At 40.9% G+C, this 25,967-nt stretch overlaps 1 protein-coding gene across 1 annotated transcript; it reads left to right on the top strand.

Moving 5' to 3' along the window:
- Nucleotides 1–8,580: 8,580 nt before the first annotated feature.
- On the top strand, nt 8,581–23,100 carry LOC144249190 (intelectin-1a-like). The gene is made up of 7 exons (XM_077791420.1): nt 8,581–8,638; nt 10,172–10,273; nt 11,757–12,004; nt 12,326–12,484; nt 17,934–18,054; nt 19,939–20,042; nt 22,948–23,100. Exons 1-7 carry the CDS (start codon nt 8,581–8,583, stop codon nt 23,098–23,100), a joined length of 945 nt encoding a protein of 314 aa, XP_077647546.1.
- The last annotated feature ends 2,867 nt before the right edge of the window (nt 23,101–25,967 follow it).

Below are 25,967 nucleotides of genomic sequence, written 5' to 3'. Positions count from 1 at the left end.
ATGTTTTAGGGGGTTTTCTCCCCAGTGGTAGAAGAGTGCACCATAGCTGTGGTGACTGAAGACTGTTTTGGGGGGAGGTCTTGTAACTCTGAGGTGGGGAGAGATAGTCATCAAGAGCAAGGACACTCATTTAGAGACAGGGTCTTACTGAGTTGCTTAGTACCTCACTAAATTGCTGGGGGTGACTTTGAACTCTCGATCCTCCTGCCTCAACCTCCCCAGCCACTGGGATTAAAACCTGTTGTAGACATTTCCCATCTGTCCCTCCCTCGGTTCCTTTCTTTCTTCCTCCTTCCCTCATCTCTCTTTCCTTCCTTCCATCTTTCCTTTCCTTCCTTCCTACTTTCTCTCTTGTACAAATATTCCCTGAATCCTCTTGAATGCTATGCAGTGTGCTTGGCATGAAGAAGAAGGTTTTATATGAAATGCAGGTTTTATATGCCCTTCTTTTTATGTTGATTTTTAAATTTGTTTTAATTAGTTATACATGACAGTAGAATGCATTTATGCCCTTTGATATATTATACATAAATGGGATATAATTTCTCATTTTTCTGAGTGTACATGTTGCAGAATCATATGGGTCAGGCTGTCACATATACACATAAAGTAATAATGTTTTATTCTACTGTCTTTTCTTCCCACATCCCCTCCTCTCCCCTCCATTCACTTTCTTCTGGGTAATCTAAGGTAACACTATTATTCTCTAGTGCCCCCCCCCCGCCTTATTGTGAATTAGCATCCGCATGTTAGAGAAAACATTCAGCCAATGTTTTGGGGGGATTGGCTTATTTCACTTAGCATGATATTCTCCAACTTTATCCATTTACTGGAAAATGCCATAATTTAACTCTTCTTTAAAGCTGAATAATATTCCATTGAGTTTATACACCACATTTTCTTTATCCATTCAACTATTTAAGGACCCCTAGGTTGGTCCCATAGTCTAGCTATTGTGAATTGAGCTGCTGTAAACATTGATGTGGCTGCATCACTATAGTATGCTGATTTTAGGTCCTTTGGGTATAAACCAAGGAGTGGAATAGCTGGGTCAAATGGTGGTTCTGTTCACAGTTTTCTGAGGAATCTCCATACTGTTTTCCATTGGTTGCATCAATTTGTAGACCAACCAGCAATGTATGAGTGTATCTTTTCCCCCATTCTAGAAGTTTTCTGGTAGATTTTTTTTGGATTTTCTAGATATAGAATAATGTCATCAGCAATAGTAATAGTTTGAGTTCTTCTTTACTTATTTGTATCCTTTTAATTTCATTCTTTTGTCTAATTGCTCTGGCTAGAGTTTCAAAGATGATGTTGAATAAAAGTGGTGAAAGAGGGCATCCTTCTCTTGTTCCAGTTTTTAGTTGGAATGCTTTCAATTTTTCTCCATTTAGAATAATGCTGGCCTTGGGTTTAGCATAGATATCTTTTACAACGTTGAAAAAATATGTTCCTATTATCCTTAGTTTTTCTGGCTAATATCACCCTGATACCAAAACCACATGAAGATACATCAAGGAAAGAAAACTTCAGACCAATATCCCTGATGAACATAGATGCAAAAATTCTCAATAAAATTCAGGCAAATTGCATACAAAAACATGTTAAAAAGACAGTGTAATTCATCCCAAGGATGCAGGGTTGGTTCAGCATACAGAAATCAATAAATGTAATTCATCATATTAATAGACTTAAAAACCAGAACCATATGATCATCTCAATAGATGCAGAAAAAGCATTTGACAAAATATAACACCCCTTCATGTTCTATACACCCTTCTTGATTGAGTTCTGAGTTTCTTTGCTGAGCTTCTGTTGTCAGTGGGAGAAAAGAGAAGTCAAGGTTTTCTGAGATCGTTTTTCTTGATGATATTCATATTTTTCATGTTTGCATACATTTTTATTCTGCTCTTGTCATTCCGTAGAGCATTCCTGTGAGGTAGAGATTATTATTCTTTTTCATTTTTAAAATTTGTTCTTTTTAGATATACATGACAATGGAGTATATTTTGACATATTATACAAACAAGGAGTGCATATCTTATTCTGATTAGGATCCCATTCTTGTGGTTGTACATGACATGGAGCTTCACTGGTGGTATATTCATATACAAACATAGGAGGGTTATGTCCAATTGATTCCACTTTCTTTCCTATTCTAATACCCCTCCCTTCCCTTTATTCCCCTTTGTCTAATGCAGTGAATTTCTTTTTTTTAATTTTAATTTTTAATTTTTTTATTAGCTATTAGCTACACATGACATTACAATGATCTTGGCAATTCATACATGTGGAATCAATTGGGGTATAATTTCTCATTTTTCTGATTGTACAGATTGCAGAATCACACTAATGCAGTGAATTTCTATTCTTCCCTGGGGTAGAGCTTATTACCCACATTTTATAGATATGAAAACTGAAGTTGAGAGGGATGAAGTAGTTTGCCCAGTGTCACATATCCTGAATTTGAACTCAAGTCTTCGGGCTTGCACGACTTTCTTCATTGCAGCATATCAACTCTCTGCTAATGTCAGAGCGAGCATTTTTCATCAAGTTGAAGATGATAGACTGCAGAATTATTTTAAATACAACTCAAGATCAAATATAAACGATGATATGCCATTGAATGAAGATGCATCTAATATCAGAGATAGTAAAGTATTAAATCTAGTATAATAGGATGTCTACATTTTATGTGAGCAATTGTCTCAGTCCCAGATACAATTCTATTTCCTCTTGTTGATATATCAGGAGGTATGTAAATCTACAGGGAAAGTGTTGGCTTAACAAATAGAGTGACACATGAACTTTTTCCCAAGAACTGCTATGAGAGAAAAATAAACAATCAAATGATTATGGTATTGCATTAATATAACCCTGCATGAGGGATGTGGTAACACTCAGGAAAAAGTGATCCATTTCATTCCAGTAATGGGAGAGGAGAGTTATAATTAACACTTAAGCTCAGGGAGATGAGAAAGGACCCTGGAATAGCAGGTTGTTAGAGGATGTGGGAATGGAGCAATGATTCTAAAATGCAGCTTGGTGACCAGTGTCACTCTAGAAGGAAGCTTTTATTGGCTTGTAGCAAATTGATGATAAGAATAATATGATCATCCTGAGAGATGGAAAAGGTGATACATACGATCCAAGATTCATTCATGATAAAACATCCATTCACAGAGATTTTAAATATTCATTCTTGATGAAAATTAAGAAGGAGATTTCATAATCTGATAAAGATTGCTCATAAAAAATATACAGCAACATAGTATTGACAAGTGAAACGTTGAAATCTTTCTTGTGTGGTAGAAGAGGAGGATCTCTACTTCATTCTCAGCTACTCAACATGATACCAAAAGTAACCACAGTGCAGGAGACCAGAAAAAAAGAATCAAAAAGTATGGAGATTGGCAAGGAATAAATGATACTTCTTATTTTTCAGCTGTTATGCAGAAAATCTAAAATAATCTGTAGATACATGATCAGAGTCGTAAGAGAGAAAAGCATGTTTGCTGGATATGAAATCAACCTGCAAATCAGTTGTATTTCTATATATAAACATTAAGCAATTGGAAAATAAAATTTAAAAGGATAACTTCAAAAATGTAAGATACATTGGAATAAATATGATAGAAGATATGCAAAATTCCTTATAGAGAACTTTATAGATATTACGAGAAAGCAATAAAAATCCAAATAAACATGAAGTACACCACATTTGATACTTTAAAGGCATAAGTTCTTTCCAAAATGATCTATAGAGTCAATGTAATTCATGTAAAAATCCCAAAATTTCTCTGTGTTGTATGTGTGTGTGTGTGTGTGTGTGTGATTTAAGTAGATTTAAAAAGTTATATGTAAGGACTGAGGATGTAGCTCAGTGGTAGAGCACTTTCCTAGCATGTTGTGAGGCCCTGAGTTCTATCCCATCACTGAAAAACAAACAAAATAACTTCAAGACAGCTTTGAAGATCAGGTAAGAGGTCTTGCACTACTAGGTACCAAGACAATTTATAAGTCTATAATTGAACCCAGGGCAGTTTTACTACTTACCTACAACCAAAAGCCCTTAATTTTTTTTTTTTTACATCAGGAATTGAATCCAGGAGCACTTAAATACTGAGCCAAATCCCCAGTCCTTTTTTTATATATTTTATTTTCAGACAGGGTCTTAATAAGTTGCTAAGCACCTCACTAAGTTGCTGAGGCTGGCTTTGAATTTGTAATCCTCCTGCTAGAATTACAGGTGTGAACCACTGAACCTGGCTCCTTTAAAATTTTTAAAAATTTTCAGACAGGGTCTCATGAGGTTGCCCAGATTAGCCTCCACCTTGAATTCCTCCTGCCTTATCTACCTCAGTAGTTTTGATTACATAAGGTGTGTGCTACCATGCCTGGCTATAAATCTATATCTTTCACAGTATGGCAAGGGCTCAGAATCTGATTGTCAAAAGGTTGGGCACATGATGATTTTAAGGGGGAAGAGAGAGGTTTATAATCTGAAAGGAGCATATGGGAAGCTCCTGGGGTACTGACAGTTTTATTTCTTGACCAGGATGATAATGATACAGGTATTTGCTTTTTTGCGATTCATTAAGTTCTATATTTCTCTCTCTTTCTCTCTCTCTTTCTCTCTCTCTCTCTCTCTCTCTCTCTCTCTCTCTCTCTCTGTGTGTGTGTGTGTGTGTGTGTGTGTAGCAAAGCTTAATTTTTTTAAAATAAGAAAGTATAACCAAGTCATTAGAGACAGATGCTGGGCTGGAGTGACGTGGGGTGGAGCTTCTCTCTTGGTGCACACACATACTGTAAATTTCCTGTCTCAAGTACATTTTGAATTATTTTGACATGCACTGGCCAATGATGGTGATTCTAAGTTCGCCAAAAGAAATATTCTAATAAAATAGTCATCTTCTTTGTTTTTGCAGTGCTGGATATTGAACCCAGGGCCTTGGGCATGCTTAGGCAAATACTCGAATTCTTTTCTACACCTATCAGCACTCCCTCACCTCCCAATAACTTTCAGCTCACCACTGCATACAACCTAGCCTCAAACTAGCCCCCTCTCCACCCCAACATAGGTTGTATTGTAAGTGGAAAGTGCATTTGGCTGCCATTGCTATCTCTTGCTATTTTTCTCCTCTGCCCTCAACTTGTCATTGCCAATGTTAAAATAGCCCTTATTGGTCCTACAGTTATCTTCTTAAATCCTCCGATTCCTGTTGTCTGCAGCATATGGAAATTCAGTGATGAAGGAAGTTGAGCTAAAAGACAAATAAGACCCAAAGTGGGGAAGAGAAAGACTGGAGAGAGCAAGTGTCCAGCATCCATACAACCCCCCTGGCCACCAGCTACGGGCTCACTGTTGCTTCTAGATGTCTGAATAGTTCAACCCTAAAATCCCATCCTGATAGTCTATTTATAAGTGAGTGAACATAAGAGAAGACACTAAGATGTTCCAGCTAATGTACAACAGAAACAAGCCACACTCAAATTGCAGATGCATAAGCAAAAGAAATGACTGCCACTTCATTGTGGAGTGGATTGTTATGTAGCAATAAGTAACTGACACAACTCCTGTGGTGTGGATTTTGACCTTGGTTGTCCAGCTAATGCAAGAGGACAGGGATATTTTTAATGGGGTTGTAGACATAGTTCATGTTTTACAAGGATCCATATTGGTACAAGTGTGGAGAAGGGATTAAAGGGGGCCAATACTAGAGACAGAAGAGAATGAGGTCTGAAACAGAGGCCAGAGAAAGCCTTTTTATATGACTCACCAGTGTTAATCACAAGCCCAGATGAATGGTTTGGGGCAATCTGGACAGTTCTATTCCACTTGCCAGGGATTGCTTCAGGAATGGGTGCGTGTTTGGGCTGAATGAAGCATGTTCTCACTTTCATATGTTGAGTCGGAATGTGATGACATTTGAAGAAGGACTTTAAAGAGGCAATTAAGTTAAAATGAGGTAATTAGAATGGACTCTAATCTGATATGGCTGGTATACGTATATGAGAAAATTTGGACACAAAGAGAGACACCGGGAATGCACTGCACTCAGAGCTTAGACCATGTAAAGACACAGAGAGGTGGCTACTACAGCTAAGGAGAGAGGCCTCAGAAGGAATCAGACCTCAGAAGGAACTAGAGCTGGGCATGTGTACCTTCGACTTCTTGTCTCCAGTCCTGTGAGAAAATAGGCTGGCATTGTTTAGAGCACCAGTCTGAGCATGGGTAAAGGAAGCCCCATGGAGCTAGTGCCACATGTGACCATCTCAGGCCAATGAGACATTAGGAGCAGGAAGCTGGGGGACTCTGGAGAAAGCTTGCTCTCTCCTGAAAAGAGCCACAGGAAAAGATGAGCCCTCCTCCCTCGGCTTGTAGGCAATGCCTGGAATACCAGTCGCCATCTTGAACTCAGTCTTAGGATGAAGCCTGGTGGAGAGAAGCTAATGAGTCAGTTAAGCCTAAATCCTACCCTCTTTCTAGATTTCTTTTCCTGAAGTGATATATTTACTTTTTGTTTAAGCCACTTTGAGATGGGGTTTCTATTAATCACCACTGAATGTGTCCTGTATAATCTAGACCTTAACTAAACAAGAGTCAAGGGCAGTGGGATTTGGAGAAGGTGGCATGGGAAACCTAGTGCAGAGGAAGTAGGAGGTACAATCAGTGGGACACAGTCACTGACTGGATGCTGGGGGTTAGAAGGGATAATGTCCCTCAGACAGGTCTACCATTTTCCTAGACTCTTTGATTCAATCAATTAGTAGTAGACTCTTCCATGATGCCAGGAGGTGAGTCTGGAGACCTGGACTCTGCCCCTATGCTTTCTGCATAAAGATGGAATGTATACTAAAGATGTCAAAATATGAAAAAATACATCTCAGAATTAATTTAAAAACTACTAAAAGAAGTATATATTTTCTCTGTGTGTGTGTGTGTGCACACTCGTGCAGTTTTTTCTTGGTTTATTTAAGTACAAGTGAAATACCCACATAAGTCTCCTATTCATTTTCTTCACTGTGCAGCCTGGCATTGGAACTGGTGACTCTGAGGGCCAGTAGGGTTTCTTTTTTTTTCCCTGATGGCTTTGAGGTTCTTGGTGGAAATACTGTGGGCAATATCAGCCCAATAAGACTTGTTGCTCAGTAGCAGCATTTCCAGATCTTTGACATTGAGGACCAGGAACGTCCATAAGCCACTGGAAGCATGGGCTTTTCTTTCTTGTTGCTCCCATAACCAATGTTAAGAATGAAGCTGTGACCCTCGAATCTTCTCTGTACCCAGTTGTAGCTATCCCTGGGTTTCTGTTGGTTATACTTTTGACATATCAGCCTGACTAGAGCTAAATGAGCTTCTTGTTCCTCTTTTTGATGACCTTGGACTTCGTGAGAGGTCTGAGACTATGATAATGCTGAGCAGGAGATTGCTGGTACCACTGCAGGCAGTGCAGAGGGGAGAGGGCAGAAGTGGGCACTCCTTCATGGGCACTGTTTTATTTTATTCTCTCAATATCTCTGATTATTTTGTACAAATATGAACTTTGAACCTACAAAGATAAAAATATTAGTTTAATTAAAGAGAGGTTCACAGTCTTTTCCTATGGGCTGCAAAGTTTTCAGTACTGTAATGAATTAGGGATGTGGTGTCACTGAGGAGGAGCCAATCACTTCTATTATAAGCTGATGGGATTTGGATAACATTGGAACAGGAATGATATAGGAGCTTTGAAGCATCAAAGAGGCTTTTTACTGACTTAATCCCACATGCAGTGGTAGTAAAGTTTCAATAGTTTGTGACAAAATGAGGAAATTAAGGACAAAATAGCAAAACTTTGTATGGAATGACATTTCTTCAAGCTAAAGGCTTCTACTTGTCCTGAAATGGTACCTTCCCTATTTTGTTATTAAAGTTTCCTTGTTCTATAAAATGATGATGATAGTAAATATTTAATTTGAGAAAAAGGTTTTACTTATCAGGAAAGAAAGGCACAAAGAAAAACCCCAAATCAACCTCAACTCTTGATAGTCTCATTTATTTTTATTTTTTTGAAAATACACAGGTCCATGAAATCCACAAATCTAGGAACAATGTTAGGGATTAGCTTTACTATTTGTCCTGCTAATTCCATGAATTGCCACTGTTTATCTTTCCTATCATAACCAGAGACTTCACCTCCTTAGGCATCATGCCAGGGGAGGGTGAGTCTGGAGACCTGCCCCTAGGCTTTCTCCATAAAGAGCTCAGCTCTCACCTCTCATTAAGAGCCTCTGCAGAGAAAGATCCAGTCTCCACTCGCTGGCAACTTCAGCTCCTGGCCCTGTGTTGGTGGAAGGGGTTTGCTTTCTGTGAGTTTAAAGAGTCTTTATTTCAGGTCAGGTCTGGTTTAGTTCCCAGAGATGTGTGTGGAGAGAGAGAGAGAGAGAGAGAGAGAGAGAGAGAGAGAGAGAGAGAGAGAGAGAGAGAGAGAGCGCACTTTGAGTCTTTGTAGGATTAGACATGAGTGGGGACAGGGATAAAGAAAAAAAAAATATAATCAAGACAGTGACTTTCATCTTGGTTTTTTTTAGGCTACCATGACCCAACTCAGCTTCCTGCTATTTCTCACTGCGGCCAGCAGAGGATGCAGTGCTGGTGAGTCTCCCTGTCAGGGCCCAGTCCCCCAGCTCACCTGCACACAGCTTTCAAAGAACACACACTAGACAGGGTTGCTTCCAGGAAGGGGACTCTCCTGAGCCAGAGATGACGTCTTTGGGAGGCACAGAGGCCACCTTGGATGTAGTCTGATTTCTGGCCTCTGGAGGAATCTGGTCTCTAGCAGTGAGAGTATTGCTAAGATGTGACATATCCTGGGTCTGGTTCTTTGTCTCTGTGTGGTCCTGAGGGGACCCTTGTAAGAAGTGTGGCCTCTCCTTGCCATTTTCCACTATGATGGCCTGCATGGACCTTGGGGTTTCCATGGCAATTGTGTGGTATGCTCTGTGCCCAGAGAATGTTCTCTTCATACTCGTCTCTATAATAAGAAGAGCAATGGCATTTTACAATCTGTATTTTTAAAATTAATTAATTTATCTATCTTTTAAAGATAAACACCTGTTTCTTTCCAGAGTACTGGGGATTGAGCCCAGGAGAACTCTACCACTGACCCACATCACCAGCATGTTTTATTATTTTTGATTTTGAGATAGGGTCTCACTAAGTCACCTAGGCTGGCCTTGAATTTGTGAATCTCCTGCCTCAGCATCCTAAGTCACTGGGATCACAGGTGTTTACCCCCATTCCTGGCTGAGAAAAGCATGTTTCTACATATTATCTCATTTGATATTTACTATTTATTAGCTTCCTCTGAGGCAGAAGGAAACTGAGGCTCAGGTGTGGCAGGTAGAACCCAAGGACTCTGCCCTGGAAGCCTGAGCTACTCAGGCCTGAATCCCTCTGATTGAAAGCCTGAGATCCTTCCAGCCCTTCAGACTTTTAGACTGGTTTGCAGAGTTGACGCTCCTGTACAAGGTTCTTCATTCTGTGCCCCTGCTGGTCTCCTGGCTAGAGTCTCAGCTCTGTCACCTCTCCCTCTGCCTCAACCCCCTTAAGCTACCTGTATTTCCTCCTCAAGCCGGGCTTTGCTCCATTCTTTTCTCCAGGTCTTTGGACATGTTTTTCTCCTGCCTTGAATTCTCTTTTCTCTCTTCCAACTGATGAATCATGTCTATTCTCTCAGAGTACACTGTAGTGTCACCAGAACTAGAAAGCCTCTGTCACTAAGTCATCCTACCCCAGACAACCCCGGCTCCCTTCAGACTTCTCTATTCTCATCTCAGAGTCTTTCTCTTGTTCTCCTGAGCTTATCCTTCATTCCTTTTAATAAAATTTCCTGTTGGTTTTGGCACCTCCCTCTAGAGGTAAGTTCCTGGGGATATTTAATTTCTTGAATGCCCTGTGCCCAGGGCAGGGCTTGGCACAGCACGAGGTCCTGTGGAGGGAGGGAGGTAAACCTGTGCTGGATGCTGGCTCAGAGGGGCTGATGGATGATGCTGGATAGCTCAGGGTCTTTCAACCCAGGCAGCGAGGCTGTGCCACAGAGGTGGAGTGAGTTGGGGATTAGTGGCAAGGGAAGGCTGGGTTTTGTGTCAAAGCAGCAAAGAGAATGAAACTCTGCATATTCTCTAGCTGTGAGCAATGCTGTTTCCAAGGAATGGGCCTGGTCTTCACTGTCTGCATCTCTGCCTAGAAGCTGCAAACAAATCAAAGAGAAATGCTTTAAAGCAGATGGTAAGTAATGAGCCCTATCAGGATTTTGTCCTCTGAGAAGTTTTTTATTTATTTATTTATTTATTTATTTGGTCTATTTGTTTGGTTTTAGCTTATTGAAAAAAAAAATTGGTACTGGGGATTGAACCTGGGCACTTTACCACTGAGCTACATCCCAAGGCCTGCCCCCGACCATTGGCCTACTTTTTTGAGACAAGGTCCCTCTGAGGCTGATCTCAAACTTGTGACCCTTCTGCCTCAGCCTCCTGAGTTGTTGGTATTACAGGAATGTTTCACTGCACCAAGCTGGATATTTTTTAATTTAAAAGAATGTGAAAAAATGTATATATTATATATTGGATGAGCTTTGTCATTTTAAGCAGTTTTAAGTGTACATTTCAGTGGCAGGAATTACTTTCTCAATGCTATGCAGTCATCACCACCATCCACCTGAAGAAAATTTTCATTACCTCAAACAGATACTCTATTAAGTAATGAATCTGTATTTTGCCTTTTTCTAAGGTCTAGGTAATTGCTGATGTATTTTCTATCTCTGTGAATTTGCCTATTCTAGTTACCTCATATGAGTAGAATCATAAGGCAGCTGGCTTATTTTACATCTGGCTTATCTCAATTAGCATAATGTTTTCAAGGTTTATACATGTAGCATGAATAATTACTTCATTTTATCAATTGTGTATAGATACATGTCAATATATGCACTGTTGGGAGTCTCCCTGAGAACTCCCCAGGCCTTTCAAACATGGCAGTGGGCAAATTGCCAGTGGGCGGATAACAAGTTGTTTTGAAAACCTTCTAATTGACCCTCCCATCTTCCGTACACATGGACAATTTGTGACCCATATGAATCTTATGCAGGGCAGACATGCATGCACAGTAGGTGATGACCTGACCTTTACTATGATTGGCCCTGGAAACTTCCTGGTTTAAGATAATTGACTCTCACTTTCTATATAAGCTAGCACTAGCTTGCAGTAAAGAGCTTCATCTTTGTCACTGCTATCTGTGTGTGTGCATTTTAATCTCCGACGACGAACCTTGGCCTTTCATGCACAGTATAGATGGTATATGATGTGCGTGTATATACACCCAATATTTTATTTATCTGTGGAATACTTGGGTTGTTTCTATGAGTCTTGTGACCAATGCTGCAATAAATATTAGTGTACAAATAACTGTTGTGAGATCCAGTTTTTAATTCCTTTGGGCATGTACTAGAAGTAAAATTGCTAAGTCATATGAAAATTCTGTGCTTAATTCTGAGAGGAACATTGCTGAGAGCTTGAATAATTCTGTGTTCTGCCTCAGTCAGTAGGTTGTTATTCAAACTTGGGGTGTTCCACTACACCCAGGGATGCATAGTGACATTACTCAGGAGAGGAGTCCTTAGGCCATGTTTCTAGTTCCCAGAGCTGTCCTGGTCATGGCACTGAGATGGCATGAGCTCGCAGACAGGGAGGCTCTGGGCTGGTTCTCTCCACAGATGGCCTGTATCTCCTCCGGGCCAAGAATGGTGCCATCTACCAGACCTTCTGTGACATGACCTCTGCGGGTGGTGGCTGGACCCTGGTGGCCAGTGTGCACGAGAACAACATGGCTGGGAAGTGCACGGTGGGCGATCGGTGGTCCAGCCAGCAGGGCAACAGAGCAGACTACCCAGAGGGGGACGGCAACTGGGCCAATTACAACACCTTCGGGTCTGCACAGGCGGCAACCAGTGACGACTACAAGGTGGGTGCCACTGGGAAAGGGTGAGGACCTGAGTGTGGCTGGGCCACAGCATGTAGGAGGGAGGTTGGGAGGGGGGCTGTGGACATGGGGCTGGAGCAGAAGAAACAGTCACATGCCTAGCATCCCAGCTTCCTCCCACAAGGCCATGAGGCAGCGGGGTGGTGGGGGGGACATGATCTGCTGGAGGTGGGTGTGTGTGAGCACGGCTGGCCATCTGTCCACCTGGAGCCCAGAGCTGTCAGCTCAGCTGACAAAGCCCATGTGTGTCTTTTGCCCCTGTGGGACCTGGGATGGTCAGTCTCAGTGTTGGTTGCTTTCCAGAACCCTGGCTACTATGACATCCAGGCTTCGGACCTGGGCATCTGGCATGTGCCCAACAAGAGCCCCATGGAGAACTGGCGGAACAGCTCTCTATTGAGGTACCGCACCACGACTGGCTTCTTCCAGCATCTGGAACATAATTTGTTTGGCCTGTACCAGGTACACAGGGCTGTTGGCTGGGGATCACTTAAGTGTTCAGGATGGGGGGACAAATCAGCTCTCTGGAGCCATGTCCTGATTGAGTGGCTGGAAAAATCAAAGCTGTCACATTGCTCAAGACTAAAACAGTCAGGGGTCACTCCAGGGGAACTGGGCTGCATGAAATAACCACACAAGAAACACAAATACCTTTTTCTTTGGGGGTGCTATGATAGCTCCTCTGACCTTAAGGGTCCACAGAAAGAGAGAGTGAGGGAGCATGTGCTGACCCCTTTTATTGAGGAGAAACCATTCAAATGAGGCAAGGGGTCAGGTTTCAAGGGGGCTGAGTGTAGCTTCATGATGTCTGCTGTCAGCAGGTTGACTGACATCTAGGAAGGCCACACCCAAGGGCAGAGTAAGGGAAGGGGACACACAAAGGGAGTTTCCATGGAACATTCTATCCCAAAGAGGTCAATGGGTAATAACACAAAGGAACAGGTGAGTGTAGCTTGACCCATGGTGCTGCAGGAAGGCACGCCTACGCATGAAGACACATTTGGTTGCATTATTTCTACCCTCAAGATTGGGGCTACCATCTTCAGTTACTTAAAAGTGGCCAGACCACTGGAAGTGACCGACAATGCCTCAACCAATCAGGAGAGGAAAAACACTGGTCACATGACATGGCAGCCTTCCACATATTCCCCCTTTCTTAATATAAAAAAGTAACTGGGGAATTCTATCTTTCAGTCACTGGATTCTTAGTCCGAGGTCATCATGATCGGCTATTGAAACCCAAAAGGAATTAGTAGAAAACATATAATTTTAATATCACAATCAACTTGGAAGATCCAGGTTATTATTATTACTTCACCAAACACTCATCAGAAGATTCTTAATCTTTTCCCAATTTTATTGGGAGGCATTGCATTTGGCCATAGTAACATAGACACTTTCATTGGCATTTAAGTCTCTCCATAAACCATAGAGCAATGGACTCATTCACATTATTTACTACATTATCTTTAGAGCATTATAATCCAGTTCTCATCCTTCTATCAGCACTTATCTGACTATGAAGAATCTTGGAAGTAATTTAAGTCAAATATTAAGAAAATCCATACGTTGTAAGTTTTAAGATATAGCCACAAAGACTGTAATTGAAAAAGCAAGGAATAATATTTAAAGTAGTCATTTCAGGGATCATGAGACCAGCAGCTATCCTAGGTCTGGTTAATTGACATGCACCTGTTTCAAAGCCTGAACATTAACTTCAGCATATCATAGCTCTGAAATATTAGATGTCAATAACTAAAGATATAATGAGTAGTATTTTTATAAGCTACAGGATATTTATTATCCTTTTTCTTAATTCTCATATTTAAGGAATTAATTAGGTCTGTCAGTAATGTAAATACTCTTGAAAAAGTCTATTTTAATTATCTTTCTGACGATTTTCCAGATATAGTATTAATCACTAAAGACCAGCATAATTGTCTGGTTTAGGTTTCTCATATGTTGTCTTTTTCTCAAAAGATACTCCTAGTCAGCCTGTTTCCCACAGGATCAACATATAACTGACCACTACCATCAGTACAATTAATCTAGTTTCATGGGTGGACTTTCTGTAATGTACATTAAAGATGGACCTGGGAAATGGGTCCATACAAGTCTTTTCATAATTTTGACTTACCTGACAAGCTTGTGAAGCTACATGGCTATAAACTCTGTAAATGGAAATTTACCTTCTTGTTCTAGATTTCTCAGTCATTATCATGATGACTGGTTTTAATTCTCCTTTGAAATCTGATTTAATCGTGTTCTGTATCATTAAGATTCTCAATATTATAATTTAAGAAAAAATTTTAAAATATTTTGTAAGACCTAATGTGTGTCTCTGGGGTCCTGTTTTCCCCCTTTTCTTTATTTAATAAAATTGAGTAAAGGCTTGGCATAAGCCATAGTATCATCAGTTTAAGTTATAAATAATAGTATAAGTATTTAAATGATAAGAATAGATTTACCTTTTATTGATTATTTTATTTTTTAATATAGATCCATTCTAACAATTTTAAAAGAACTCTTGATCTCTTCTTGAGGTCTTAAAATATTTTAGAATATTATCCTTTAAATAGGTATCTCTTAATTGTCTTTTAAAAAGTATGATTAAGGTTATTTCCCAGTGTAGGGAGCAATATATAAATCTTACTGTATTTTTTATGGATAATAGGTCCAGTCAGAGAAGTTATATAATATCAATGAGTTTTTGAAGTTTGGAACCTTTATTGTTCAAAATTAACATACGACTTTAATTTGGAGAACTTCAGTCCTAATAAAATATTCTCCCAAATCTCATAATTATCCAACAGTTCTTTGAATCAATCAAATTTAGTCTCCAAGGACAATTGTCAAAATTGGGATCTAAGTCAATAGTTTAAAATATTTAGTGTTTAATCAAGGATATGAATTTATTCACCAAAATTAATCCTTGCCTTAAACAGTAAGAATCATTAGGCAATAAAGATCTTCCTTTAAGGAAATAAACTTAAGATTTTAATAAGTCTTTATCATGTCAAAATATGGACAAAATCTTACTCACTTCAGTATAGTAAAATTAGAAAATAGCCTGAAATATCCTTGAATTAATCAGTTAAAAATTTTATAGTTAATCTGGTACATATAAATCTCTTTGTTAATTGTTTTAACTTTCCATATCATCTGTTTAGGTAATGATATAAAGATCTTTCTATTTAGGAAAATACTTTTATCATTAAAATCTAGAATATAAAGATTTTGTTTTACCCAAAGATGATTTCTTTCTTCTTTTTAGGACCTCCAATGTGTGCTTCTTCTCTGTTGAAGCATCTTTTTCTTCTAGGATTTTTCCTGGTTATACTTTGGAACAATTTCTGAAAACTACTTTGATAAGAGGAAATATCAATGAAAATATAGTTAAAGTCCTTAGATGTAATTATATCTGTTTATCATCTTAAAGTTTGTACAATAACTTTGAGAATTAGAAATTATTTGAAGGTTGTATTCTCTCTTGAAAGCAAATTTATAGGAAAATACATTTATCTCAAATATCTGTAACTAAAAGCCAGCATCAGATAAATGTATGTATAAAACATATAAATTATGGGTTTCCTGTTGAAGAAAAACAATTAAACAAATATATATTCCCTAAGCAATTAGACATATGTTAATTATTATATGGATTAACAACTATAGGTTATGGAAATACCTAGAAAAATATATATATTAAGAATAAGGGCACAACATAATTGTATTAAGTTTATGTAACCATGTGGTTCTTAGATATTTGGATCCATTTCAATTTATTTTTTAACTAGGAGTGCACACTTATATGTGATGTCACAAGATGTAGCTGAAATAAGATCCTTGTGTATACATTTATTTATTTCTTATAATTATATAGTCAGGAATGAGAATAAGGATTCTTTGTTCATCACAGGAATATTGCCAGCTTTTGTTCCTATGGCAAGCAAATACATCCCCATAACCTTCAAAATTAAAAGCAAAATATAAAGAAGCATGCTTAGTATCTCTCATCAATAGAACATTATTTAGTACCACAACTATAGAGAAAAGTTGGGTTATTTAACTCAAAACTAACTTAAATATAGGGCTGCAATGTATAAACCTGTGGAATTAGATTTTGCCTGAAAAAGGATATCTTTCAATGGCATTTACAGGTGAGCATTCTTTAGAAATGCAGGCTCTGAGCAGCTCTGGTAGCAGGTCTGAAACAGGAAGTACAGGTTAGGAAGGCGTGACCAGAAGTCCTGTCTGAGTGACTGTGGAAGAACCAATGGGAAGCCCGATAAAATGCAGGAGGCGGGACCAGGAAGCCTACTCCCCGGATAGGCGTGGTGGTTACCATGGTGAAGGAAACACCTTGCAATCTGCTGTCCATTGTCTGTAGCAAAGGTTCCCTGAGTTTTCCTAGCCGATTGGATTTCTTTTGGTTTTGTCTGCATTTCCCCCTGCCTGGTCAGGATCCTATGGCGAGTAGCTTGCATTGTCTCTGCGACCTGCGGTGGCAGCTTGTGGCCTCCCATATTTTCTACATATTCTTGTAGCACGTGGGTGCTTTAAAAGTGAGTTTTAGTGGCAGGTGCCAGTGTTACTATCAGATCATAAGGGAGTCTTCCTTTGGCATCTAGGTCAGATCATTTAAGGGTTAAAAGTACTGCTGACCAGGGGTCTAGTTACAGACCCTAGGCGGGAGCAGCACCTAAAGTCTTTTGTCCCCAGCAGCTGCATTAACAACCATTCTGATCCACAGAATAAGAATAAGAATAAGAATGTAGTAAAGAGGTTCAGCATAAACTTTCTGAGTATTCACAAAAACAATAGAAAAATAAAATTTACTTCTCTCCAGGTAAAGAATCCTTGGATTAAGTCTCATTATAACATTTTTTTTTCTTTTTTTCACTCTCAAAGAACAGACTTCTAATACATAAACCCAAAAAAATCTTTTATGAAGATTCCCAAAAACCATCCAAAGAAGTCCATAAAGGGGCTTTTCCCATGGGAGAGGACTCACTTGTGGTGTTGCTCATGACTAAAATACTCAGGGGTCACTCCAGGGGAACTGGGCTACACGAAGTAACCACACAAGAGACAGAGATAACTTTTTCTTTAGGGGTGCTGTGATGACTCCTCTGACCTTAAAGTGTCTGCAGAGAGAGAGAGAGAGAGAGAGAGAGAGAGAGAGGGAGGGAGAACACTGTTCTGACCCTTTTTTATTGAGGGGAAACCATTCAAAGGAGGCAAGGGGTCAGGTTTCAAGGGGCTGAGTGTAGCTTCATGATGTCTGCTGTCAGCAGTTGACTGACATCTAGGAAGGCCACACCCAAGGGCAGAATAAGAGAAGGGGACACACAAATGGTGTTTCCATGGAACATTCTATCCCAAACAGGGCAAGGGGTAATAACACAAAGGAACAGGTGAGTGTAGCTTGACCCATGGTGCTGCAGGAAGGCACGCCTACACATGAAGACACATTTGGTTGCATTATTTCTACCCTCAAGATCGGGGCTATCTCTTCAGCTACTTAAAAGTGGCCAGATCACTGGAAGTGACCAACAGTGCCTCAACTAATCAGGAGAGGAAAAACACTGGTCACAAGACATAGTGGCCTCCCACACAAAGTCACTACTATTTGAGTGATATTTTAATGAGTTCAGTGCAATATCATGCATATCTCAGAGACTCTGAGCCAGGCAAGGGAAGAGCCCTAAGGGAGAGAAGAGAGGGAAGAAAGAGGAAGAGACACAAAGGACTTGGGACTCTTGGAGAGATCCTGCTATGGGGAGAAGGAGTCGTCATTATTAAGACTGGTTTCTGAGTAAATGACAGTTGACTTGAAGGGATCCCTTTCCTGTCCAAAATGGCGGCATATCTACTGTCCTTACAAAACTTTTCCTTTTGGTTCCTGCAGAAATACCCAGTGAAGTATGGATTAGGGAAGTGTCGGAATGACAATGGCCCAGCAATACCTGTGGTCTACGACTTTGGTGATGCTCAGAAGACCGCATCTTACTACTCACCTAATGGACAAAGTGAGTGTTTGCTCCCAAAGTCCAATCAGAAGTCCTTTCTTGAACTCTTGGTGAAAGAGGGAAAGAGGGTAATAACAATAATGAAGAACTGCTAGACAGGGTCAGAGGTGCATACTTGTCTTCCCAGCTACTCTGGAGGCTTGAGGCAGGAGGATTGCAAGTTTGAGGCCAGCCTCACTAACTTAGCAAGACCCTGTCTCAACATAAAATATAAAATGGGTTGGGGATGTGGCTCAGTGCCAGAGCACTCCTGCATTCATTCCCCAGTACCACCACCAAAAAAACAAAAGCTAATATTCACTAATTGAGCTGTTAAAATATGTCAGACTCATTCTTAGGAATTTGATGTGATTTTGTGTTATTACATCATGAGAAAACTATGAAATTAAGATTATAATTTTCTCCATTTTATGGAGCATAAACCCAGCCTTCCTCCCTTTGCAGCCTCTTATAATAATTAAGAAAAGGTGAAGGCTAATATTTACAGGAAAGAACTAGCAGAGTGGTGAGGAAGATTTATTTTTATTTATGTATTTATTTATTTTGGTCCTGGGGATTGAACCCAGGGGTGCTTAACCACTGAGCCACATTTCAGCCCTTTTGTATATTTTATTAGAGAGAGGATCTTGCTGAGTTGCTTAAGGCCTTGCTTAGCTGCTGAGGCTGGCTTTGAACTTTGATGCTTCTGCCTTAGCTTCCCTTGACACTGAGATTGCAGACATGCTACTGCATCTGGCTAATATTTATTTTTGTTTTGATGGATAACTATTAATTTTCTTTAAAAAGATGTTTCTCAGTACAATGAAACCATAGAAATGAAGTTTGGACCAGAAAAATCAAGAGCCATTTACTTTTGGTATTTGAATGAAAGCAGAAAAGCAAGTGATGCTGGGAAAACATCCCATGGTCACTGGCTGAGAGGGGTGTAAACAGCAACAGGTGGCTGCATCGGACATTGCGTACCCTGCTCATCTTTACATAGGGATCTTTCTATCTATCTTCTTTTTATTTGGCGGTATTGGGGATTGAGCCCGAGGGTACTCTATCACTGATCTACATCCCTAGCCGCCCCCCCTTTTTTAGGATTTCACTAAGTGGCTGAGACTGGCTTAGAACTTGCAATTCTCCTGCCTCAGCCTCCCGAGCCACTGGCATTACAGGTCGCACCACTGTGGTGGGCCTAGTGAGCTTTCTGTCCAGTCTAATGTCTCCTGCAATCTTTAGGAAAACAAGTCTTCTGTGAGTTCCAGCCTCTTACTCCAGATGAGAGAGCTTCCCTCAAGGCCAAGTTCAGGTCTGGGATTCACCAACCACTGGCCACATGGTGTGGAGCTCCATCCCTATGGCTTGGATGTTTGGCTGTCGGCTAAACTCTTGGCTTAGGGCATCTTGTTCTGGTTAAATAAGAAAATGCTTCTAGTTATTATTATTATTATTAGATACTGGGAATTGGACCCAGGAGCACTTTACTACTGAGCTACTGCACCAGTGTTTGTTTGTTTGTTTGTTTTTTAAATTAATTACCCCCCCCCTTTTTTTGGATGGGCCTTTTATTTATTTATTTATTTATTCCTGATTTATTTAGTTACATGCAGTGCCGCTAAGAATTGAACCCAGTGCCTCACATGCTGGGCAAGCACTCTATCACTGTGCTGCAACCCCAGCCCCCTGCCCCAGTCTTTTTTTTTTTTTTTTAAGTTTTCATTTTGAGTCAGGATCTCACTAAGTTACTGAGGGTCTCAATAAATTGCTGAATCTGGTCTTGAACTTGTGATCCTTCTTCCTCAGCCTCCTAAGACACTGGGATTACAGATGTGCGCCGCTGTGTCCTGCTCTAGTCACTCTTTTTTAATACTTGGCTCTTGTTTGCATCTTCTTTTTCAGGAGAATTTGTTGCAGGATTTGTCCAGTTCCGGGTGTTTAATAACGAGAGAGCAGCCAACGCTCTGTGTGCTGGGGTGAGAGTCACTGGCTGCAACACGGAGCACGTGAGTTTCTGGGGAGACAGCAGCAGTCACGCATGTGTGCGTGTGCGTATGTGTGTGCACATGTGTATGTGCCTGTGTCCTTGTGCATCAAACTTGCTCTCTTCCCCCCTTATTCTCTTTACTCCCTTTTCTCATTTTTCTTGATGTATTATACATAGCAGTTGGCCTTGTTGCTACATATTCCTACAGGCACATGACACAACATGATCACTTTCATTTTACAGTACCTCTTTCCCTCCCCTCCTCCTCATCTTCCTCTACTCTACTGGTCTCCCTTCTATTTTTGTGAGATGCCCTTCTTTCCTTCTTTATTCTCTTTAGCTTCCACATATCTCATTACCTTCTTGATGGTGTCATATGAACAGAATTTGAATGGAGTCCATTTTATCAATATTTTAATTTATGGTGAGTATTCTTGTGCCTGTTTTCTTCCATCATTTCTTTCTTTCTTTTCTTTTTCATTTTATACTGGGGATTGAATCCAGGGGTGCTCTATCACTGAGCTACATCCCCTTTTTACCTTTTATTTTGAGACAGGGTCTTTCTAAGTTGCTGAGACTCTTAAACTTGCCCTCCTCATGTCTCAGCCTCCTGAGTCACTGGAATTATATGCATGTGCCACCGTGCCCACTCAGCTTCTGTTTTCTTTAAGAAGTACTTCCTGTATTGAGGGCATAAGGCTACTGCAAATATAACATTAATATTGGAAAAATGTTAATATTAACATCTAGAATACTCATCTTTATGTGAGCATGTGTATGTGTATGAGAATGTGACTTCCTTTCTCCTTGATGAGGCTCAGGACAAGGACTGTGGGACCTCCTGTCCAGGCGCAGACGTCCTGTACTGTTTAGGACCAAAATCAAGGGTTGAAGTTTCAAATGCACCATTGTTGTATTCTCAGCCTTTGGGATTAAACATTCTGTTACCTGGATTTAGGGTGAGGATTATGATCAGGAACAACCCATGGAAACCTCTTGAAGCTGAGAGTGCTTGAGAAACATGAGGTGTTGTTATTCTCCACCTGAGTTTTAGCTGCCAGAGTCAACCTTGGCCTTCCCACCCCTGTCCAGGGATTGCATGGATGGACCATGTGTTGAGACGTTACCAGGAAAGTCCTGGACATATTCTGCTAGAACCTCACTCAGGCCATCCCAGCTCCCTACCACAGGTACTTTCTCTGGCCAGAGGTCACCAGGGGGGACTGATTGCCAGAGCAGGACAAGGCAGCTTCACCATCAAGGAGGACCCTGGGGTTAGGATGGGGAATATTCAGTATGGAAACACTAAAGGAGCAGGTGCGTTGTGACTATCTAGCTCCCCTGGCACCTTGAAGCCATGGCTTCAGGCATGTGTAATGGAGTGTGCACATGTGCCAGCACACACCTGCTCTTACCTGCCCTGGGCACCTACACTGTACTAGAACAGGAGACACAACGGTGATATATTCCTTGCTCTCGTCCAACAGGGCAGACTTTCACACAAAGGTGAAATTACTATCTGATGAACCCAAGGTCTTAATAGAAATATAAACCAGGGGGGTGGAAATGTAGCTCAGTGGTTGAATGCTTACCCAGCATATGTGAGGTCCTTGGTTCATCCCTCAGCAACAAAAATAAGACAAAACAAAACAACACAACAACAAAAAATAACCAGGGGCTATAAGAACACCTGACTCTGATGAGGGTGTCAAGGAAGTGGTTGCAGGAAAGGGAACTTCTGTGCTGAGTCTTGAGAGCTGGAGAGAGAGAACTTTATGAGTTCCCAGTGCAATTTAGGAAATGAATAATGTGTTCAGAATCATCAGTGTTTCAGAGGGCATGTGGCATTGAGGGGGCAGAAAGCTGCTTTGCCGTTTTGGTGCATGAGATGTATGTGGGGTAGTGACAGGAACTGAATTAGGAAGAGACCTCACATCACACCAATGATTTTGAACTTTATTCTATAGTTGATGGACTTGATCCTCTTTGGGATGATCATGTTGGTAGCACAGTGGTGACAGATTCTAGTGAGGCAAGATTGAAGACCAGGAGACCAATATTGAGGTGGTTCCCCATAGTCTAGATGAAGGCCTGAAACAGGGTATTGCCAAAAGGGATGAAAAGGGGGTACTGTGAATTCCAGAGATTCTGAATTTATGTCAGGTTGAACACTGATGACGGAAAGGCAGCAAGTCTACATTGGGGTAAGGGAATATCTTTTATTATATCATGGTGTCTGGATGATGAGCAGGTTTAAGGTCAACGAAGGACATACAGTCATATGCTGCTGCATAACAATATTTTGACCAATGACAGACTGCAAATATGACAGAGGTCCCAGGAGATCATATTACCTTGTGACATCATGGTCATCTTAGTTTGTGCAACTACACTATCATGTTCACACAGTGTCAAAATTGCCCAATGATGCATTTCTCAGTAAGTGTCCCCATATTAAATGATGTCTGGATGTACCTAACTGTGTTTCAGTTAAGGGGAGCCTGAAGTGCCTTCAGAGAGGTCCCAGTGACAGAGTTTGAGGTCTTCAGCCCAAGAAATAAATGGACTGGAGACAGAGCTTTGGGACCATCAGTGAATTGTTAGTAACTGTAGCCAAAGAGGATCAGACAATCTATAAGAGAGAGGGAGATGTGTCTCCTTCTAGGGAGGAGCACTTAAGGAATTCTGAAGGAAGAGACCAGCCAAGGAATCCAAGAAGGAATGCTCAGAAAAGTTGAAGGAAAGTCAGGAGGAGAAGGTGTGTCACTAAAGCGAGGGGTAGAGAAGTTTTTATCAGAGACACAGATCAACACTGCCCATGGAGAATTGATGAGCAGCAAAGATTCCTCTGGATTTGGTCATTAAGGTCTTTGGGCTCACCAGCAGACCTCTCATCACCACCTATTCCTCTCCTTGTTTCCTAGCACTGCATTGGTGGAGGAGGATTCTTCCCAGAGGGTAATCCCATCCAGTGTGGAGACTTCTCTGCTTTCGACTGGAATGGATATGGAACTCATGCTTCTTACAGCAGCAGCCGGGAGATAACAGAGGCAGCTGTGCTTCTCTTCTATCGTTGAGAACTTCCGACGGCGGGACCCAGAGCTCTTCTCCCAGTGATGTGGTCCCAAGGATGGAGAATCACTTGCTTAGGAACTAGAATGTTAGTTGCACAGGAAAAAATAATAAATCATATTATTTTAGGAATTGGTGTTTGTGTTAGTCCGCTTCGCATCACTGTGACAAAAAATCTGTGGCAAGAATAACTTAGAGGAGGGAAAGTTTGTTTTGGCTCATGGTTTCAGAGATTCCGTCCATGGTGGATCAAGTCTGTTGCTGTGGGCACAAGTGAGGCAGAACATCACAGTGGATGGGTGTGGTGGCTACTCCATGCATGACAGTCGGGGTGAGGGCGGGGAGGAAGCGAAAGAGAGAAATAAAGTAGTGGGAAGAAGTGAACTTCCCCAGTGTCCCACCTCCTCCAGCCATGCCCCACCTGCCTACAGTTACTGCCCAGTCAGTTCACACAGATTAGGATGGACTGATGGGTTACAGTGCTCACAATCCAGTTACGCCACCTCTGAGTATTCCTGAATTAACACAGGATCTTTTTACGTAGGGAGTGAAGCACTGCAGGAGATTCCAAAAGACTGTCTATTGCTCTCAACTATTCAACTTCCACCACCTCCGTACTTGGACTGTTAGGGCTTAGGAATCCTGACAGAGGAATATGCCATCCCCCAAAGCCCTTCAGGTAACCCTTTAAAATAGCCAGAGGAGTAAAGGGCAGGGAGGAGGCTTTTTGTCCTGCTCCTTCTTACCCATATGGACTGCTCAATTTGCATCCTCTACCTGAAACTCCTAAGGAAGAAAATAGTCTCTTTTGTGTGGGGGATTGGGTATGTGACAAAGTCACCCAATATCCATATCTGGTGTCTGACAGCCTTGGTGGTGGGTTTCTCCTTAGGGAAGGATGGGGCTGGCAGGCCTCTGAGGATGACTCTTCTAGGGTGGTGGCTAACCCTCCTGGATCCCATCTTCAGGGCCTTGTTCAAGAGGGGGCCAAGTGACCCAATCATTCCCACTGTGTTATCATACAGGTAGGATGGGATGATATCAGTACTGGCCCTTGATTAAATGTTAGGTGTTTTAAAAGAGGGGAAATTTGCTGGAATCTAAAACTGAACATTCAAAACAGCCTGAAGAGGACAAGGGGACACAGGATGTTGGATATCATAAAATAAAGAAGAAATTCCCAGCAGCACAGCCACTGCCACAGCTGGGTAGAAGCACCACCCAGAGCAGCCCCTCTGTGAGCAAAGTGGAAGGATAGAAGAATTAAAGGAACCCACATTTCTAGGATCCCTGAGGTGTGTGCAGTCATGGAGTGTTTAGAAATCAAGGACATTGCCTGATTAAACTGAAAGATGTGCTGCACAATATCCTTGTGAAGGAAAGAACCAGCCATCTCCCCAGGCCATAGGAAAGGACAAGGGGAGGAACTGTTTTGCAGCCACTTCATGGGGTTCAGCACCTGAGAGAGCTGACTCTTGGCAAACCCGAGATTGGCCTGCAATACAGGCCCAGGAAACATATGGCAGGACATAGGGTATTCTTACCTGACCTGCAGAAAATCAAATGTGCAGAGAGGTTTAAAAAGGGGACAACTGGTTGTGAAAACCTGCTGGGCTCTGCCCCACCCCCTCCAGCCTGGCTGCTTGAAGGAATGGCCAGTGATTCAGAAGGATGGCAGCCGGAGAGAGTGAGTTTTGAGACTAAACCCAACACCAGGAAATGTGGGTGCCACAGGTGACATAGGGGACTAAGAATTGGCTCCTCCATCACACAAGTGGAACCCAGGGGAAATCCCTGGGGACCTGTTTTCCAGAGTGGACTGGTAATTACTGGGCCCTGGATGTGCAATGATTTAAAATTTCCAGGCCAATTGGCGTTCAGTGAAGAGCCTGGAGTTCACCTAAGTCTAAATCCTGCCTCCAGGAAATCCACCTATGGGGTGACCTCTCTCACTCCAGCAAACCAGAAGGTGCAGCATCATATTCCAGACGACCCTACCCGAAACTGAGAAGAGAAGCTGAGAATCTTTTGAAATCCAACAGAATGAATTTTTTAACTTTGCATTGAGTTTTTTTTTCTTTTCTCTATTTAATTGTGACCTTAATGGTATATGGACATTTATACATACACATATTTGTTTTTTCTCATTTTTAGAATCTTTGAAATAAGTTATTGTTTTTGCAGACTAGGATGTTCAATTATACTTTAGCTTTGTTTTGTATTTTTTATTTTTACTTTTTAAAAATTTTTACTTTATATAAATTTTTATCTTACCTGTTTCCCTTGTCTTTCTCTCTTTTCTTCTGCTAACAGCCAATATTTATTGTTCTTTCATTCCTCCTTTAATGTTTTATTTCTATCTTATCTCCTTCTCCCTTATAATTATCTAATCTTATACCACTTCTGTTATCTCCCTGTCCACATTGGAAATTGTAAAATATTTTTGCAAATGTGCTGTTTTTATTGTAGGCAACAACTGATCATATCATTGCTGTTTATTGGGATAATTAACATTGCAAATGACATAGTAGGAACTATTTGTTTTAATGCTGCATATTGTTTGCATTGGTTGTTGTTAATATTTGACTCCCCTAAACAGTGAAGTACTGGAAACCTTCAAGAACACTGAAGATCCACAGGGGATAAACTCCACTGCTCAGATCCATACTGTCAGATGGGTAGACACACAAGCAACATGAAAATGCAAGGGAACATGGTGGAATGAGATGGACATTATTACCCTAAGTAAAAGTATAAAGACATGAATGGTGGGACTCTACTTTTTGTACAAGCAGAAATATGAAAAATTGTGCTATATGTATAATATAAATTGTAATGCATTCTGCTGTCATAACAAATTAGAATAAAAAAT

This window comes from Urocitellus parryii, chromosome 11, assembly GCF_045843805.1.
Source record: "Urocitellus parryii isolate mUroPar1 chromosome 11, mUroPar1.hap1, whole genome shotgun sequence".
Lineage (NCBI taxonomy): Eukaryota > Metazoa > Chordata > Mammalia > Rodentia > Sciuridae > Urocitellus > Urocitellus parryii.
The sequence above is the reverse complement of the archived record's forward strand: the minus strand, read 5'-3'. Positions and strand labels throughout refer to the sequence as shown.